The sequence below is a fragment of the Microtus ochrogaster genome, unplaced genomic scaffold (assembly GCF_000317375.1).
Source record: "Microtus ochrogaster isolate Prairie Vole_2 unplaced genomic scaffold, MicOch1.0 UNK51, whole genome shotgun sequence".
In the NCBI taxonomy this organism is placed as follows: Eukaryota; Metazoa; Chordata; class Mammalia; order Rodentia; family Cricetidae; genus Microtus; species Microtus ochrogaster.
In genome coordinates this window covers 1,115,745-1,135,679 of record NW_004949149.1, presented here as the reverse complement: position 1 = coordinate 1,135,679, position 19,935 = coordinate 1,115,745, and the positions used below count along the sequence as shown (strand labels likewise).

At 38.3% G+C, this 19,935-nt stretch overlaps 1 protein-coding gene across 6 annotated transcripts in view; it reads right to left on the bottom strand.

Annotated features, from left to right (window-relative positions):
* Inpp4b (inositol polyphosphate-4-phosphatase type II B) overlaps positions 1–19,935 on the bottom strand; it is a 762,195-nt gene that overhangs the window by 166,918 nt on the left and 575,342 nt on the right. For all 6 annotated transcript variants that reach the window (XM_026777265.1, XM_026777268.1, XM_013354610.2 and 3 more), the window contains one exon: positions 16,020–16,167. In XM_026777265.1, coding sequence (XP_026633066.1) covers positions 16,020–16,167 — 148 coding nt within the window. The remainder of the gene's footprint in view (positions 1–16,019; positions 16,168–19,935) is intronic.

The following is a 19,935-nucleotide window of genomic DNA, read 5'->3' as shown; positions in this document are numbered from 1 at the left end:
GAGGTGGGGGGCGGTGGCGGGGAGGAGGCGGAAATCCTCAATAAATAAATAAATTAAAAAAAAATTTAAAAAGAAGTCATAAGAATTAAAGAAGCAAAGTCATTTTGCAAGAATCCTACTGGCTCTCTATTCATAAGTGATGTTATTTTTACAATGAGATTTACCTAAACAAATATGCCTTTCATTTAAGATTTTAATGTGTAGTTTAGTTTTAAAAGGTTTTCTATAATGCTATCATAGGTAAATAAACATTTTTAAATGATAGGTTTTAAAATGACAAAGTGCTTTAAAATGAAAAGAAAGATAAAAAAGACTATCTTCTGTTCAGAATTCCTTTACTACCTAGAAAGTCAGCACAGATATATGACAATGTTTAGGTGAATATGTGACTCTGTACCTCTAATATATTTCTTTACAGCAAGTATTATTTCAAAGTTTGGAGCCTACAGATCCTTGTCAATGATCTTTTTCATATGTAATAATACATTATACTAAATAAACAGATCTATAATTTATATTCTTATAGATACATACATCATAATTCCTGAATATAGTATGAAAATTAAAATAAAGACTTGAGTTTTGAATCAATAGGTTCCATAGACACCATTTCCCAATATTACAAGCTATTGCCACTGCTCTTGATTACGCTCCAGAATTCAATAGTAAGACAATATTTCTGAAGATACTACATGCTTGAGTATGCACATAGAAAAATCAGGCTAGTATCAACCAGGAGAATTCACCTGTACTGGCTAGCTTTGATACTGGTAGGATGTTTTAAGCATGCTACTGGCAAACAAAAGCCATCAACAATGTTACTGCAGTCCCTGTGAGTAGCAAAAACAACTGGCCTGGCAAGACAGGACCACTGGTGCAATAGTGGCGTAAATGCTATGGGAGTAACCAAGCACTTTCTTACTGGATTTAAGTTATATTCCAGAAGACAAAATATGTGAAAATATGTGTCTGGTCTGTTAAACTGAGCCGAAATGCAGGAGTGTTTAGGTTCAAGGCCATAGGAGAGAACTTAGTACTATTATTCTACTAAATGTACATAGCATGAAACAGTTCTCCCTAAGTTTTTGTATTTATTCAAATAAATTAGTGCACCCCTCAGTCCTCATCAGAAAATTTTCTGTTTGCAGAAGATGGTAATTAATACAGAAGCCTATTGCTTATCAATGAATAGAGAATAAGTGCTTGGAATGATCAGCATATATATATTTGCTATATCATACCTTTTCCCACAAGGCTCAGGGATCATCACAGCCAATAGGGAAGAAAGACTATATGAGCTACAGACAGTAAATGCCTACAGCAAAACTGCATTTGCAGGGTCTTTGTAGAATGAATGTAGAGTATCTGTGGCTATGTGCATAAGACATGAAGATTACTGAGCCAGTCAAATTCCTAGAGTGAATGGGAATCAGACTCATGAAGTCCTATGCCCATCTGAGAAACTACTGGCAACTGATGACTTCAGGGGAGACAGTCCATTTCCTTTAAGGGTGTGCTCACTGCGAGGCTAGCCATGTTCCAGTAGTTGATATTACACCCAGGTACATACAGACAACAGTAAGATCATGTATTGACTTTGATAAAATAAAGTAAAATAAAAGTCATGAGAAAATCCCAGAGGGAGATTGGGAAGGTGTTTGAGGAGGGCTTGAAATGTAATTTTAAGGAAGATTTAAACAAAATATTTTATATGCTGAAATTTTCAAACAAAAATTGAAAAAACTGTAAGTAATGAAAAACTCCCAGTTTGTGATCATTAAAAAGTATTTCAGCCTACTGAACCTCATTAACAAACTATAAATAATTATATCATCAAGTCAAAGAATTTCTGTAATGAGTAATTTCTGTAAAATTATAGGGATTTCATAAACTTCAACTACTGCTGTAATGAATGATCTGCTTACAAGTTTTGTTGAAGCAAATTTTATCATTCAAAAAGAAAAAATTGAAGTATTTTAGTTTCAATTTGTTGTCATTAATATGATTTACCATCATGCACATGTTCAAATTTTGGAAACTGAAATACCCAAGCAAAGTCTATCTATTCTTTCCCAGAAGTCAACAGAATTTTGCATATAAAGTCTGTGTTTTCAAACTCTGCTGCAATTTTCTACACTAAAATACTAAGAACATTTTTTTGAGTGTTGGTTCATAAGTTTTCTCTGCACTATAAAACAGAGCACACATATCTGTTTGATATAAAATTTGAAGAGTAGCTTCAAGCTCATGTGTATAAAACATTCATCTCCTGAGTTCGAACTTCTTAACACTATATACTGGAAAGCTTCTCTGTTCTCTGTTAATTAAATTAATGATTAAAATTGTATACAGGGAAGAAGAGGAAAAAGAGACAAAAACTGATGCAACTGAATTATTTTCCTCTGGAGAATTACATTGGCTATAGAGTCCATTTACAGTAAAATAATGATATAGGTATGAATAATTTGCATTGGTATGGATTTTAAGGTCAATTTTGCTATATGTATATGTATTTCTGCTCTTGATTAAGGTATTGTGATTGTGTAGTTCATTTTTAAAAATGTAATGTATAATTAGTAAATATAGTTTGCTAATGGATAATCATAAATAATAGTCAAGTTTGTTGTAGTCATGTTACTTAGATTTTCTAGATATATAGAGATATATTTCAGATAGGCATTCTTCATATCTTTCAAAGACTGCAGAATTGGCATTTTAAATGTTTTAATAACTTAGGGTTTTTCATGACAATGAGACACGTCTGCTCCTGACAGCGCCAATCTACTTAAAGAGGAAGATGGGCATTGAAGAGGATCCTTATGGAGCTTGATAGCCATTTGGGCAAGAAACTGCTCTTGCCTGGACTGATGCATAAACTGGACACAGAGAACCCACAGAGAGAGGACTGCTGAACTTGCCAAAAGGTGAGATGGACTTTAGGGGTTCCTGATTCATGAGAGTCTGCGAGATATTCTGCAGGATACAGCAGAAAGTGACTGAACTGTCTTTGGAATTTCCTGCTTGATGAAAATGTCTGCTGGATACTATGGGCCTGAAGGCTGAAGATGGATGCCCCAACAGTACAAAAGAACTTTGGGTGACTGTCCAGGCAGCGAAATGTCTCTGTCATTTCTAGAGTTTTCTTATTTCTTGTTTACTTAGGTAGTATTATATCCTTCTGGAGTCTTTGATGGAATTGAAGAATGGATAGATATAGTTTTCCTTAGTTATGATAAAATATAAAGTAGATATAAATATTATAACTGTAATTCTTACTTGATAACTGTTTTGTTATATGTAATTTTACTATGTTGAAGTTAAAGCCTTTCTTTTTTGTTTAAACAGAAAAAGGGGAAATGATGTGGGAGTGATTTCTATTAATAAAGAAACTGCCTAGGCCCATTTCATAGGCCAACCCTTAGGTAGGCGGAGAAAACAGATCAGGATGCTGGGAGAAAGAAGCTGAGTCAGAGAGTCGCCATGGTTCTCCCACTCAAGGCAGATGCAGGTTAAGATCATTCCTGGTAAGCCGGCTCGTGGGCTACATAGAATAATAGAAATGGGTTAGATCAATATGTAAGAGCTAGCCAATAAGAGGCTAGAACTAATGAGTCAGGCAGTGATTAAAAGAATACAGTTTCCGTGTAATTATTCCGGGTAAAGCTAGCCATGGGGGCGGCCAGGTGCCAGGGACGCAGCCCCGCCGCTCCTAATTCAACAGAGTGGCGCCCAAGCTCCGCTGCTCTAATTACAACAAAATAAGTTTTTTAAATGCCATTTTAGGTTATATGAATTTGTCTATCTTTATAAAGATAATAGTACATAGCTACATGGGTCCCATCTAAATATGTGCATACCACACTAGATTTAACACAATATTTATAATCTCCAAAGAACTTATACCATATAGGTAGAAGAATTCTGTAGACTGAACCTAGCGAACTTTGAAATAGTGTGATATTTAAAGAAAATACTCAACATAAAGAAAATCTGTGGTGACATTAAGATAGACTATAACAATTTTATGCTAGTAGCTCAGAAGACCTATATAACTTATCCTGCACTCAACCATGTTGGAAGAACTATAAAAACAAGGAAAAGCACATATAAAGACACACACACACACACACACAGAGGTTGTTTGTAACATGTCATTCTTTCCTTCTCACCAAATTACTCCACAGTGTGCTAGTTGCTTCTCTATTCTTTAGTTACACTAGATCAAAGTAGTAATTGTCTTGTGAGAAGCACCAAATCTTCTATATCTTATTCTTATAGAAACATTTAAACTTTTCAAAAGGACAGTATAACTTTGAACACTCTATAAGGAGAAATTTGCCTCCTCATTCTATCCTAGCGTGTAATTCTGGTACAGTTCACAAAAGGCTAAATACCAAAGCTATCTCCAGAAACCCCTAACTGCAACCTGCATTTTAGAAATATTTCTAATAGATTGCATGATCCTGCAATGCGATTTTTGGATTTGAAGGAAAAGTTAAGGATGTGCACAAACAAAAGTTGTAGTTAAACTATCACAGAAACAGAATAATGGCATTCAATCAGAGCACATGAGGAAAGACACAAGTGTCATGGGTTTGTGAGAAACTGTAAAAACTAGAATAATCAGAAATTAGATTTGATTTGGGGTAAATTTAGTAAGATATATCATTGGGTTTGTGATGTGGGAGTCTTCTGTTTTGTGTTGATTTCATTGGTTAAATAAAGAAACTGCCTTGGCCCTTGAATAAGACAGAAAATTAGGTAGGCAGAGTAGACTGAACAGAATTCTGGGAGAAAGAAAGCCAAGTCAGGCAGTCACCATGATTCCCCTCTCCGAAATGGATGCCCGTTAGACTCATCCCAGTAAGCCACACTCAAGTGGCAATACAGATATTAGAAATGGGTTAGATCAATATGTAAGAGCTATCCAATAAGAGGTTATAACTAATGGGCCAGGCAGTGTTTAAAAGAATACAGTTTCTGGGAAATTATTTCGGGGCATAAGCTAATCATGCGGGAGCCAGGGCGGCTAGAACACAGCCCACCGCTCTCTTACAACAGGTTTGGAATGGGTGCTGTGATTTATTGAGATGGGAACTGGCTAAGAATGATTTAGAAACAAATCAACAAGAGTTAAGCTTTAGCCATGAGGGGCAACTGCAACAACACATATGTGTAGAAGTGTTCAGCTAGCAATTAGATAGGAGGATCGAGGGCTCAGAGAACACGTGTGAGATACGAGGTTTAGAAAACCACAGCATTAAAGAGCAGATAAAGCAAGAAGGTCAGCTGCCTAGACCTACGCAAGAGAACAGCACCATCCTGCAGGGTTCAGATGAAGAAGATGCTAGGGAGAACCAGAGGCACAGCAGGTTAAACTGCCAGGAAAATATGCCCCACAGGGAAAATGTGAGTTGTTTCCAAGCAAAAGGATTCTGCTGAGAGGGCAGACATACACAGGACAAATGCTGTTCATTTGAGTCACTGGCAAACCTTACTAATATATTTTTCATCATGAAACTCTTTAGACTTTTGAAAGATCAAGCAACAGAAATCAACAACAATAACCTTGATGGATTGTGCTGATAGCATCAGTATTATAGTGTCAATGATAATTTTATGTCAATTAAAAAGACTGATTATACCTTTCTACATCTTAGATACAAAGTAGAATTCACTTTTAGATATCATGAAATAGTAGGAAAGGTATAAGTAAGTAATAAGGACAATAAATATGAATTAGAAGCAATTTAAAACACTTAAGCTAAGTGAAAATAAACACTGATATTTTCATAAGGTTACAAAAAAGGAATAGTTTTCTAAACATAATTTAGACAAAGGATGGAATCAGACTATAAGAATTTTAAAAATAGTCTTCTAAGTTATGATAATATAATATGATATATGATAAGATAAAAACAAAATTAACACATTAGAATTGAATAAAACAAACAAAAGGAAAATAATCCAAGAGAAGGCAAAAGAATCAGAGATTCATTCATTTTCACTCAGAAATTTCATAAAATCACTAAACTGGAAGCCATAATATATACACGAAGGACCTGGTAAAGACCCCATTAAGGCTCTATGCATGCTGCCTTAGTCTCTGTTGGTTCATATGTGCTTTAATCATACTGACTTAGGCTTTTTTGTTATTTTCTTAGTGCCCTCCATCCATCCCTTCTGCTTCTTACATTCTTTCTGTCTCTTCTTCCTTAGGGATCTGATGGAGACATCCAGATTATGTCTGAGGGCTCCAATGTCTCTGATTCTGTGCATAATGTCTGACTGTATGACTCTGTATGTGTTCCCATCTGCTGCATGAAGAAACTTCTCTGATGACTAGTCAAGGCATGAGTACATCAGATGCACAAGCATAGCAGAAGGTCATTAGAAATCATTTCACTCCCACGTTTGTTTGTTTCTTTTAGAACAGTAGTATTTGAATTCCCCCGAGATCCCTGAACTATCTAGTCTCAGGTTCTTGGTCACCCAAGCAATGTTAGATATGGGTTCCATCTCATGGAGTGGGCCATAAGACAAATCAGGTATTAGATGGTAACTCCCACAAGCTTTGTGCCACCGTTGCACTAGCTTATCTTGCAGGCATTGTATATCACAGGGTTTGTGACTGGCTTGGCATTTATGTTTCTCATTTGGTAGCTTGCAGAGTACTCCTGTACAGTGTATGGTAGCATGTAGAGGTAAAGACTATTTAGGCACAAGCTCAGTTTCTCCATGTTCAATGAGTTGTGCAGGTATTGTCTTCAGCAATGGGGCCTTGCTGTCAGTTTGTGGAGAGCAACATATAGTCTTAGAAACAGGCTGGGTTGTTTGGAAATCCCCCATGGGACCTCCTTTGGCCAACAAGTCAATTAGATGTAACCCAGTGCCAGGACTGGAAGCTTCATTAGTGACTAGAGATAGCCAGTTGTGGCTCTGCCTCCCCCGTTATTTTGCAATTTCAATTAGATCATATTCATGCATGTGTATGTTTTAAGAAGCTTCTAATTTATTAGGTTTCCAAACTAACCCTCAAATGGCCCTTAATTTTCCCCTCTGTCTCACCATTTGATCCTCCTCTTCTAGCCCTTGCAATCCATCTAAAACTATCTATTCTATTTCTCTTTTCTAATGAGATTTATTGATACATAATCTTCATGGTTCTATGGATTGTAGCTTGGTTATTATCTACTTAACAGCTAAAGTCTACATATAAGTTAATACATATCATTTATCTTTTTGTTTGTTTGTTTCTGGGGTACCTCATTCAGGATGACTTTCCTTTTTTCTAGTTCAATCATTTACCTAAGAATTTCCTCTTTTAATGGCTGGGAAATAATTCATTGGTCAATGTAACACAATTTCTTTATCTATTCATCGGTGGCCTGACATCTATGTTTCATGCATCTGGCTATTATGAGCAAAGAAGGAATCAACATGGTTGAACGAACGTCTCTATTGTAGGAGCCTTTGGGTGTATATCCAAGAAGGTACAGCTGTGACTTGAAGTAGATCAAGTCCCATCTTCCTGAGGAACCACCACCCTGACTCCACAGTGGCTGTACAAGTTTGCACTCCCACCATCAAGGAATGAGCATTTCCCTTAGTCTATATTCTTTCCAACATGAGCTATGATTTATTTTATCAAACATTCTGATGAGTGTAAGATGAAATCTCAAAGTAGTTTTGATTTGCATTTCCCAGGTGGCTAAGGATGTTGAACATTTCTGTGTTTCTCAGAAATCTGAGTTTTCTCTTTAGGGAATTCTGTTTAGACCTGTACCTCATTTTTTATTGGGCTAGTTTCTTAATATCTGGGTCTTTACTTGTTTTTGATATTAGCCCTCTATTGGATGTGTAGTTAGAAAAATATTTTTCCATTCTGAAGGTTGCAGCTTTGTCTGAATGATGGTGTCCTTTGCCATGGAGAAGTTTTTCAATTTCATGAGGTCCCATTTATTAATTGTTGGTCTTAGTGCAAGATGTCAGCTTTTTAAAAGGAATTCAGCTGGGCCAGAAAAATAGAGCAGCAGAAAATGTACCTGTCATTCAGCCTTACGTCCTATTTTGATTCTATAAATTCAAGTGTGGAATGACAACAGATTTTTTTTAAATGATTTTTCAAGGCAGGGACTCTCTGTAGCTTTGGAGCCTATCCTGGAACTAGCTCTTGTAGACCAGCCTGGCTTTGAAATCACAGAAATGGGCCTGCCTCTGCCTTCCGAGTGCTGGGGCCCAGCAAGACACCAGATTCTGCGTGGTTCTCTGATCTCCGTACATATGCTGTGGCATGTCAATGTGCACCCCTGCCAGTCACAAATGTAAAGTAATAGTAACATAACTCAGGAAAAACTAAGTGGTTTGTTTTGTTTGTTTGTTTTGTTGTTGCTATGGTGACTTAGTGGCGGATAAGAGGTAAAAAGGGAAATAAAATTGGCCACATTTTCAATAGTAGAGCAAATTTAGTAATTCCTTCTGTAATGCTAATAAGCTTCAGGTTGTAAGATTTCAAAATGTAAAACAAACAAAATATTAAGAGACTGATTAACATTTATGAGTCCGTGTACATGTGTGTGTTTATGAATGCTGAAGTCGGAGGACGGTTTCTGTGTCATTCCTCAGGGGCTGTCTGCCACGTTGAGATAGGTCTCTCAGTGGCCTGCAGTTTGCCTATTAGTGTAGGCTGGGTGGTCAGCAGATCCCAGGAATCTCCTCTTCTCTCCCTCCTCAGCACTGGGATTTAAGAATGCACCACTAACCCCAGTTTGTTTTACCAGTTCATGGGATCTAACTCAAGTCTCCACTCCGACAAGCTAAGCACTTTTCTGATTTGACCAAGTCACTAGTCCAAAGCTGGCTTTTGAGTTACAACATGAAAAATAACAAAATATACATAAGAACTTAAAATGAAATTAATGTAAAAGTATGATTAAAAATAGTATTTGAAACATGTCAAAGTATATATGTTAAGATAACTCTTAAAAGTAAAAGGGAACATTTTTATAGTTCTAACTCTGTCGTGGACTTTTTGGTTCCGGCTGGTGGGTAAGGATGTGAAAGTTACAGTTAACTACCAAACAGTTTGATAGTCAAACATAAAATCAATGTAAAGCTCTATGGCTTCAGAATGACTAGCCATTGAACAGAAGTACAATGAGATATGTAGACTTTGTGTCTGATTAATTTTGGTATGTACTTTTTATTTGCATGGTTTAAATAATAAGTTTACTTAAAATTTAAAAAATAAAAGGAAATGATGAATATATTGGGTTCTACATTGACATTTTACTTATGTTTTTGTCGTATTGGTAATCCACAGATGGGCAAATATTCATCCATATAAGAGATAAAATATTAATGTCTTAAAACCAGTGAGTTCATGATTTGCATATATAAGTAACAGGAAAATTTTTAATGCCAAGTTGACAGAGACAAGTTGGCAATAAGAAATCAAGGCCATAAAATACAAATGGACTTTGCTTCGAAACTGAAAACATATTAAAGATGACCATTAATGTGTTCATCAGACACTATTAAAGTAATTTTCCATAACACAGGGCTGGGGACCTGGCTCAGTAGTTAGCAGTGCAGCAGGAGGACATGCGCTCAGAGCACCAAAAGCCCATGGGAAAGCTTGGCATGGCAGTAGATGCCTGTAGCTCAACATTGGATGGGAAGGTAGAGAGGGGCTGATGGGAGAAGCAATCGACTAGCTTGTGCAGCCGAACGGGCAAGCTCTAGTGTCAATCTAATTTCAACAGAAATTACATTAAAAATCAAGGTGGAGGATAATAGAGGAAGATACATAAAGTTAACCTGTGACCTACACACGAGCATGCACAGGCAGGTGTGCTCACATATACATGTGTATCCATGCACTAAACACACAAGATAAAGGAGGTAAGTTAAATTACATAATATGTATGCAAACATACAAACATTGGAGCAACAGTTTATATGTACATTAGTGGATACTCACATGATAGAATATCAGGTAATTATTATATACAAAAATTTTAGGAAAATTCATTGAAGCATGGAAATAGCTATCAAATTCAGGGGAAGTGAATATCACGTACAATATGGTATACATTTTAGTATAATTTAATGTGTTTGAAAACGCATACGTGGGCCTACATGGCTTTGATGGTGAGCTCACCTTTTTGGTTTTGGTTTTTCAAGACAAGGTTTATCTGTGTGTCTCTGGCTGTCCTGGAATTCACTATATAGACCAGACTGGCCTCAAATTCACTGAGATCCATGAAGAGGCCATGGGTACTCAGTAAAGTAGATAAGCCATGCTATGGAATTGCTGGGAGAAGAACAATACAGGATGTATAATAACTCTCAGGGACAGCACATCCCCATTGAGAACAAGTGGGACGGCTGAAGATCCCACAATTTCTGCTGCAGTTGCATGATCAGTATCAAGGAACTATAGTGGTGAGTAAATACTTTGAGATCAGAGCAAGGACACACCTGTGATGCCATGACGTCATCACCTGCTTGTTGGAGCCCATGGGAGTTCTATGATTACAAGTACACACCACCAGGTGAACAAAGACACGGCAAGGAACCAAGAACCAGGTTCCAGTGACCTTGATGCAAAAGCAATACACACAGTAAGTCAATCACCCACTGAAGCATTGCCCTGGGATAAACATAGGAGAAAGAAATGTCTAAAGGTTTGCATAAGTATGTATCTCTGTGCATATACATATATATGTAACAATAATAATGAAAGAAAAGATGCTACTGATTTCAGAGTGAAGGTTTGGAGGGGTTTGAAGGAGAAAAGGAAAGGGGGAAGTAATGTAATCCTATTTTAATTAAAATGTGTTATATATTATTTATTATATGCATATATACGTTGGTATCCATATATAACCTATGAATTAGATTAAGTTAAATACTATCAAATCATCTTTCAACTATAAAAAATAGAAACAAAGGCTAAAGGGTTGATCATTTCTCTAAAATGAAAGGAAGAAAATATTTAAAATGAGGCTGAGGAGCTCAGTTTTGAAAAGATATTTATATTTACACTGATAAGCTAGCGGAAATGAACCTGCTGCCAGCTGGCAAACCTAAGAATTCTGTAAGAGGAGCAAGTTTTAGTGTTCCAACTTTACATGGCTGTGAAATAAATTAGCAGTTCAATCTGTAATCCAGAAACAGCACTGTGAAGACATTATAAAAGCGCATCCTTCCATGTGCTTTTAAAAATACTCATGAAAACTAAGATGAAATATCTAATTGGTTACTAGCCTATACTTCATTTAATATCATAGCGACAAACTGTAGATACATTTACAACATAAACAGGTGCTGGGGATAACGGGTCTGTGTTAGAGACTGTGTGAGGCTCCAGGTTCACTCCCCAGTACTATCCATACCCACAAAGTTACATCCTAAAAACTCTCAACTTTACACCAAGGAGGTCATGATGGCCACAGATGGAAATTATGCTTACCACAGCCAGAGTAAATCCTGAAATTACACACCCTCTTTTCCTTCTGGTATTGACATTTAGAGTGGTTTTTTCCCCTTTTCACATTGTCTTTGTTTTATTGCTTTGTTTACATGCACTCTTTTCATAATAAAAATTCATTATTTTCCATATCTGCATTATACATTCTATCTTCAGGAACAAATGTCTTGAAATCACTAATCACAGGATGAGCCCATCTTCACCGCAGTAAACAATGTTGGCTCAGACTTCCTGCTTGTGAGGATCCTGGAGCAAAACCATAATATAAAATTCAGAGTGCAGTGCTGTGAACCCTTCACTGCCGACTCAAAAGATTATTTTCTTTGAATTTAATCTGAGAAGATGCCACTGCCCAGGTCAGCTGGGGGGCAGCTCCCTGAGGATTTCAACTCTGTCATGGCCATAAGACTTTGTGTGTGTACAGCGTCAAATTTAATAAAAATGGTTCAGACTGGGTGCAAATGTCATACTAACTGTGAGACAAAATGCAAGCGTGGTTTTGGATGTCGGCGGCAAGCAAGGACAGATACTGTGAATGAACGATATGAAAGCAGCTGCTGTGCCGCTCATTATGTCCCCCCTCCCAGCCACATTTTAACTCAGTCAGGATTGGCTGCGGAGAATATGGTCTCCTTCATTTATTCTCTAAGAGGATGAATTCTGCCAACAAGCAAAGAGCAAACACATGTGGCCCTGCAAACATACCCAGACTAACTCAGATACATGAAAGTCAGTAGCACATTTGACTGTCGAGATTTTTTTCATCTTTAGAAACAGATTTGACTATACATAATTAGCATAGCCTTATCCATTTCCTTTAATTGCTGTTACCTTTCAAAAGCAATCTCACAATCAAACTTGAAGAATTTGGGACTCTGAGACTCAAATTCTCAAACTGATACATTGTTTCCTTTCATTATGATTGTTATGCAATACACACACACACACACAGAGCCCTTTAGAAGTTTGTTTCCTCCTATGCTACCCCAAGGAAATGTTTCAGTAGGTAATGGGCATATTGTGGAAACTGCACATGCATCAAGGATGCAGGGGTCTGGTTCCTAGTTCTTTGTCATATCTCTGATTACCTGGTGGTTTGTAGTGTGAGATGATTTATAATCGCAGAGTTTTCACAGGCTCTATCTGGCCCTTTACATAATGTCATGGCATCTCAGTGGTGCATGTCCTTGCATCTGCTCTCGGACTACTTACCCATGGAAGTTCCTTGGTCTTGATCATGTACCTCCACCAGAAATGGTGGGATCTCCGGCAGTTTCTCTAGTCCTCAGTGGGTATGTGCACCCCCTACCCCACACACTAGAGTTCTTACACAGCCTTCAGGGTGTACAGAGTGGAGGGGAGGCAATCGCTTTCTTCTGCCAGCAGTTCTACAACATGGCTTAGCTACTATGCTGAATGAAGATGGCCTTATTGCCAAGGTGGCAGCTCATGTCCTCCCATGGCAGTCCTTTGCCTTTCCCATGCTCCTTCCCTTCCTCAATTAGGGCAAGTGAATACAACAAAATAGTCAAGTGACTGTCAAATGCTCCTGGCAGAGATTTGACAACACACAACTCAGAACTGCTGTGCTGTGCTGTCAGAGGGTATGTATATCTTCAGAAGAGAGATGAAAAAAAGATTAAAATTGTCAACAAAGAATTTTCAATAAAGCCTGCATAGGCACTGAGGACTGTGCTTGGAGTTCATCATCTTGGGACCGAGAAGCAAGCTCTGCTTTTCTCAATAAAATCTGATTAAAATGCACCTATAACTGTTCACTCAAATGTCCGTGACTGCTTGCTTGTTTGTGCTAAAGTGGCAGGGACAGAGACTACAAAAATATTTACATTGGACCTTGAATAGTTTTCTCATGGCTGCGGGTACATATATGACATGTATAAATGTATATGCATACTGTAGGTATATGGACATGGCTACTTATAACAAACTTAAGACTGTGTTTATTGAATTATATTTTAAAGTATATGTGACTGGTTAAATCTATATCTGTCTGTCTATCATCTCTCTGTGTAGTTGAATACCCACCTATGTTCTACAGGTCTCATAGAGGACACAAGATAAGCTTATTCCTTTTTATTAAAAGTATAGGGATACAATTGGCTAAGAAGTCACAAAATAACTACACAAGTCTTTGCCATTATAAGTGTTCATCATAGTAAGTTGGCCCAGATAACTTTTTTCTGAAGTCCTGATCTTTCCCTTAATAACTCCCTAAGTATGGTGATAAAATGTTTTATAAGTGCTCACAAGTACTGAAGGATGGCATCAGTGATGCTCTGGCCTTCAGTGAAAGTCAAGAAGACCCCATCTGCCACTGAGCTTGGGAGGGAAAGCAAACAGGGCAGAGACTGTCCTGGGATCTGAATAAAAGCAGTAGAAACACTACTGCATAAAGTCTTTCAGAGTCCAGTTACATCTGGGAGATTCTACTTTCATAAAAAATCATGTTTTAAGAATTTTTATAGTGTCTATTTAAATTACATATGTGTGTGCTCAAATGTACACATGTATGATTGTATGCACACATTTGTGTGTGGAAGTCAGAACACTTATATTTTATATACTTATATATTAGTGTGTGAATAGATTTCTCTGTGTTGTGAAATGCCTTCATTGTCTGTTTTCTGTGCCTTCAGTTATTTCCTTGGGATTTGGGGACCAAGCTAGATGGAGTTCCTAAGATGCAGCATAGGGGTTAGGGCTAGCCATCACCTCTTACATCTGCTCACTGGGAAAATCTTTGTGCTTCTTAGCTGAGTGATGGGCCAGGTCCTGTCTGGTACTCTGCTGCTAGGCTGTCTCTCCAGTATATATGGCTGGGTCTTCCATTGTCTGTGGAGATGCCTGGCCATGCCCCAGCTCCCCTTGGCCTGAGTCCATTTTTATGATCTGATTTCTGTGCTCTGTTTTTCTTCAACCAGTCACCCTAAGTACCCATCTACTCTTCTTTCCTTCAGTTGTTGTTTCTAGACCCACACCAGTTTCTTTAAATCCAAAACCCTTCTTAACTTTTCCTAAATGTCAGTTTCTGTTAACACTTCTTCTTTTTGATAAAGAATAGTGGTGCATTTATCCCTACTCTAACCGATTTTCCACCACTGTAGCTACCCTTCTGTGATGCCTGGCATAGATCAATCTGGAATCTCTGGAGACGGCAGAGTCTACTAAAAGGCCCAATATCACTAGTCAAAGGTGTCCAGCTGTTGACATGAAACAGGAACCCAAGCACAGGACAGTTTACTCTCTACTGTATGTTTCGGCAATTATAGAATTATTAAACTATGAAAACATTCACAATCATTTGAGATTTTGGACCTTAAATGTGTTTCATATGATACAGTATTCTGCATCTAGTCATTACAGCCCTGTTTAAAAGGCAAAGTATCAGATTATCTAATTAGTCATGGTTCAGAGATGCTCTTACAAACCAATGAACCCACAGAACCTCCTGTGTTATTACAGAAATTGATTTGATTTCATTGGAAAAAGTACTTTCCATTAACGTATTTTACCAGTTATCTTAAATGCTTTTAGACCAACAAATGTTTAAAAGTCTTGCTAATTTACATAGTCCATAGACAAGGCTACTCTTCTTTAATTCAAATAGGAACCAAACAAAAAGTAATCTGAAACAGACGAGGTAAAGACATGAGTCAGAGCTTGTGGTATTGGTTTACTATAAAGCTTTGCGTAAGAAATACAACTCAAGATACAAAAGAGTTGGCCAAGCAGTGGTGGCTCATTCCTTTAATCCCAAAACTCAGGAGGCAGAGGCAGGCGAATATCTGTGAGTTTGAGGCCAGCTTGATCTACAAGAGCTAGTTCCAGGACCGGCTTTAAAGCTACAGAGAAACCTTGTCTCAAAAATAGAAGAAGGAGAAGGAGGGAGGAGGAGGAGGAAGAGGAGGAGGAGGAGGAGGAGGAGGAAGAGGAGGAGGAGGAGACGAAATAACATCATATATGCAATTTGTATGTGTGTGGAGTGAGCATGATACCTCTATATTTGCACACATCCACATGTAGATGATCAAAGATCTACACATGGGGTTTCCTTCGGTCACCTTACACTGTTTCTTTAGAGAAAGAAGCTCTCACCTGACCCGGAACTTCACCAGCTAGTGAGCTGGGCTGGCCTTCAAGCTCCTGTGATCCTCTGTCTCTGTCTCCCCAGTGCTGCAACTACAAATCTGTGCTGCCTGCTTTTGATCTGGCCACTGGGGAGTACATGCAGATTCCATGCTTTCACAGGAAGCACTTGAGCTATCTCCTAACGCACATAATTTAAAACTTTGCGTGATCCCTATTGGAAAAAGTAAAACTAAAAGCAAAAACGCAGTTGAGGTCAGCTTTAACATCGGGTACGTGAGGTCTTGTATGTGTTCATGACTCAGTGTAACCATTCCTCAATTTGTGTGCTTCAAACAACGTAACATACTAAATATCTATGTTATATAACTTTAGCTAAAACCAAAAAGGAGTGTGAGAGATGGTTCGTTTCTCTTACCTACACAAGTCTTCTTTTATGTTCAGCGCAATCAGTTCCTTGGGGATATGGAAAGAAAGAACGCTTTCGGACATCTGCTCGCGGATCCGCATCCACTTGTTGTCGGCGGTGGGGAATCTATAGAGCTTACACACAGGGTTCCTTAACACTGGCCGGGAAGAGAGAAGGGCAGGAGTTAAATCAAAAGCAAATGGATATCACGAGAAGCCCGGTAAAGAAAATCATCAATTAGGGCAACGTTTTGCTTATCCATTTAATAAGCAAAATCCTGCTTATTGGAATCCATTAGTGAAGTTGAATTTTTAAAAATATTTTTACATCATATATTGGTGTTAGCATCTGGAACTCATATATGAAAATTCAATTAGAAAATGCAGCAGTGTTGACTCTTCCCCACCTATTCATTTCTTTGTCTTTAAATGTTTTATAAAACATACACACCTACAAATATAGTTAAAAATATAAGTACATATATGTAAAATACACTTTGGAGAACGTTTATAAGCATTCTCTGATCACTCTTAGCTTTATGTACTTCAGTAAGTAACAATATACATGCTATTTCCTAAATACTTGAAATGCTTTCCAAAGGCCCTACTAGTTAAAATTTTTATATGTCAGAAAGGTTTATTTCTTTGTCCTAAGATTTATAAAATAAATATTTTACATATCTTCAAATGCCAACATTTCAACCACACACTTTCCTGTCTTATCAGAAGTAAGTCTTTGGCATTGGGAAAGCATGTTATTTGGAGTAGGTGGCCAGGGTTTAAAGAGTAACTGTGTCATGCAACCCAAGATTCACGAGCAGAGGGAAAGGTCACATAATAACCTTATACGTGATCTTCTTCGGGAATCCCAAACTTACAACACACTCCCAAATCACTCATTTCAGGACAGAACGCTCTTGCAATTGCTGCTGAGCGATGACACCCATTGTAACACTCAGACACCAAGGCTTAAATGACAGAGCAGCGTCAGATGTCACCAGTCTCTATCTAGAGAGTCAGCTCCAATTTACTAATACAGCCAGTTAAGACTATTAGTTGACAGTGAAGTGAATCTATCTAACTGTAAGCAATTCTGAGCATAACACATGGATCAGGTCCCCTCAGTGTAATATGGACAAGGCCTTACACACCTTTACCATATCTCATTTGTTGTTTGAGTAAAGATGAAATGCCTTTCCTGAACTTGGAAATGAGAAAATGCACACCCACCCTTCTGTAAGCACCTCAAAGAAAGCCTCTCAACAACAGTATCCTTATGAATATATATATGTGTGTATATGTATGTATGTATGTGTGTGTGTATATATATAGAGAGAAGCCTTGATTCTAAATGTCATTCTTTATTTTGATGCATGTTTATGTATATATGTGAACATGGGATATGTACATGTATTATATGCACATGTGTGTGCATGTGCTCTCAGAGGACAGAGAGACATCAGCCATTCTGTTTTATCACCTACTGCCTTAGTGGCAGAAGGTGTCTCTTATTGAACCTGAAGCTAAGCGGAGAGGATTTAAGTCCCCACCCATCTTCCTATCTCTTCTCCCGCTGCCCAGTTCTGGATTTTTCCATGCAGAGACAGGGCTGTATCTGGCCTTGTATGTGGATGCTGGGATCTGACTCGGCTTCCCATGCTAGCACAGTGAGCACTGTCATCACAGACATAGCTCTAAACTCTCCCAAGTCTTCTGAAATACTTCTATACCCTGACCAAGAATCAGACAAGTTTATCTTCTATAGAACTGACAAAGGCATGAAGCAGGAGAAACTTTTAAGGATAATGAGAGAAAATAATTTAACATCTAGAACATCTATGTTTTGCCTCTGAAATGACTCTTAAAATCTGTGTGTTAAGGGCTCAGCTGCCAGCCTTAGCTCTGAGGAGGAACGGTGGCAGAACCATTGGCGGCACCTCCTAGAAACAACAGACCTCACTCCCTCACTTTCTCTGCTTTCAGCTACAATGAGGAGCCCTGCCTTGCTCCATCACACACTCCTCCCTACAATGTCTGCCTTGCCACAGGCACGATGGCACTGAAACCACCTGGCCGTGCCACAATAAACCTCCTGGGCCAGAGACTCAAGGATTTGTCACAGTGAGGGAAAGCTGACTGATGGGATCCTCTTCGAAACTCAATTTAGTTCACCAGGTTTCCTTTATGAACTGGGTCCCAGGCAAGGATACTTCTTCTATATCATAAAATACGATAGAATGAAGCGTGTGTTTAAAAATGAAAAAAAATATGGCCTGATCTTTAACCATCATGAAGATATTCTGGGCAATTGAAAAAAAAAATACAGATAAGATTATCTCAACTCAAGCTTTTGCTGTGCCAGTAATGGCAGGGTTTCACATCCTCACATAAAAGAGAGCTGTCGGAATCATGCATCAAACACTGAGCAATAGACCCCAATGCCGAGTGCGTCTGCCAACTCCTTTTCCAGCCAATCCACACATCCACACACTCCAGCTGTGTAAGTGAATGTGTGACTGAGACCTTGAACTCTGAAGCTACATTATGTCTCTTGTTTAGTCTTTTCTGACTGTGCAACTGGCTTACCGCCTTAATAATAGCTGTGCAGAGTATGACTAACAGCTTAAAGATTTATTTATTTTTGTCTCTATGTGTGAATGTGCTTGTCTGTGTGTTGCAGAATATTTAACAATGCAAATATATGTTGCATTTGTTTATGTTGCACAATACTTGTTTAACTGTGTAAAGATGTGTTGCTCTTTACCTTGCCTATGGCACCTGATAGGTCTAATAAATAGCTAAATGGCCAATAGAAAAGGAGGAGGTATAGGCAGGACTTGCAGGAAGGGAGAATAAATAGGAGAGGGAATCTAGACTCAAAGGAGAAAGAGAAGAAAGAAAAGAGACACTCGGGAGATGCCAGGGCCAGCCAGCCAGACACAGAAGCAGAAGAGCAGAATATACAGAATGAGAGAAAAGTAGAAAGCCCCAAAACAAAATGTAGATGAAGAGAAACAGGTTAAATTAAGTTATAAAAATGAGTGAGACAAACCTAAGCCTAGGCCAATCGTTCATAATTAATGTCTCTGTGTCTTTATTCGGGAGCTGGTTGGTGGCCCAAGGAACATTCCAAGTACGTATGTGTTTGTATGCATCATGTGGATGCAGGCGTGTGTGGAGGCTTGAACTGGAGTTTTGAGAGGTTGTGAGATATCTGATGTGGGTGCTGGGAACCAAACCCAGGTTCTCTGCCAGCTCTCCAGCACCACGTGAGTCCCTTTTAAAGACTGCCCATGTGCATCTCCATTTCCATATTTATTATGCTTTTTCCAAAGCAAAGGTTAAAACTACCATATGACAGGTCTACAGAGAGAAAAACTCTTGAGATGTTTTGCATTGTGCCAGGGTTTTATAACTTAATGAGTCTTGTTCTAAACTGGTCCAGATTTCAACTGATGCATTATCCTCTTGAGGTCCAGCCCCAGGCAAACACAAGAGCAGAGAGAAAATGGGAGATTTCTGTCATTTTAGCGTCTCCATTCAGATGTCTGTGCCATTGCTCCCAGACTCTGTAAGAGGAATGTGCTAAAAGGTGGCATGCCACTGCTTTCCACGGAATTCATCAATTATAGAAGCCAAGCTCTGACGATTCTGAATAATTCAAAGATGCCAAGAAAATGTTCAACAAAACCAAAACAGATAACACATAAAAGCCCTTTGTTCCAGCAACCTGGGATCAAAAGACAAATCAGAATCACCAGGAATGCTCCCTCCTGTCTGTGTCTGGACATAAAGAAATACGAGGGGTTATAAGTGGGCTAACTGGAGTGGGGAAATGTGACCTGGGGCCAGAGGATTGCCAGAAAACACTATGACTTATTTTATCATGTTCTCTTATATATACTTCTCCAGAGGAAGTACATCTC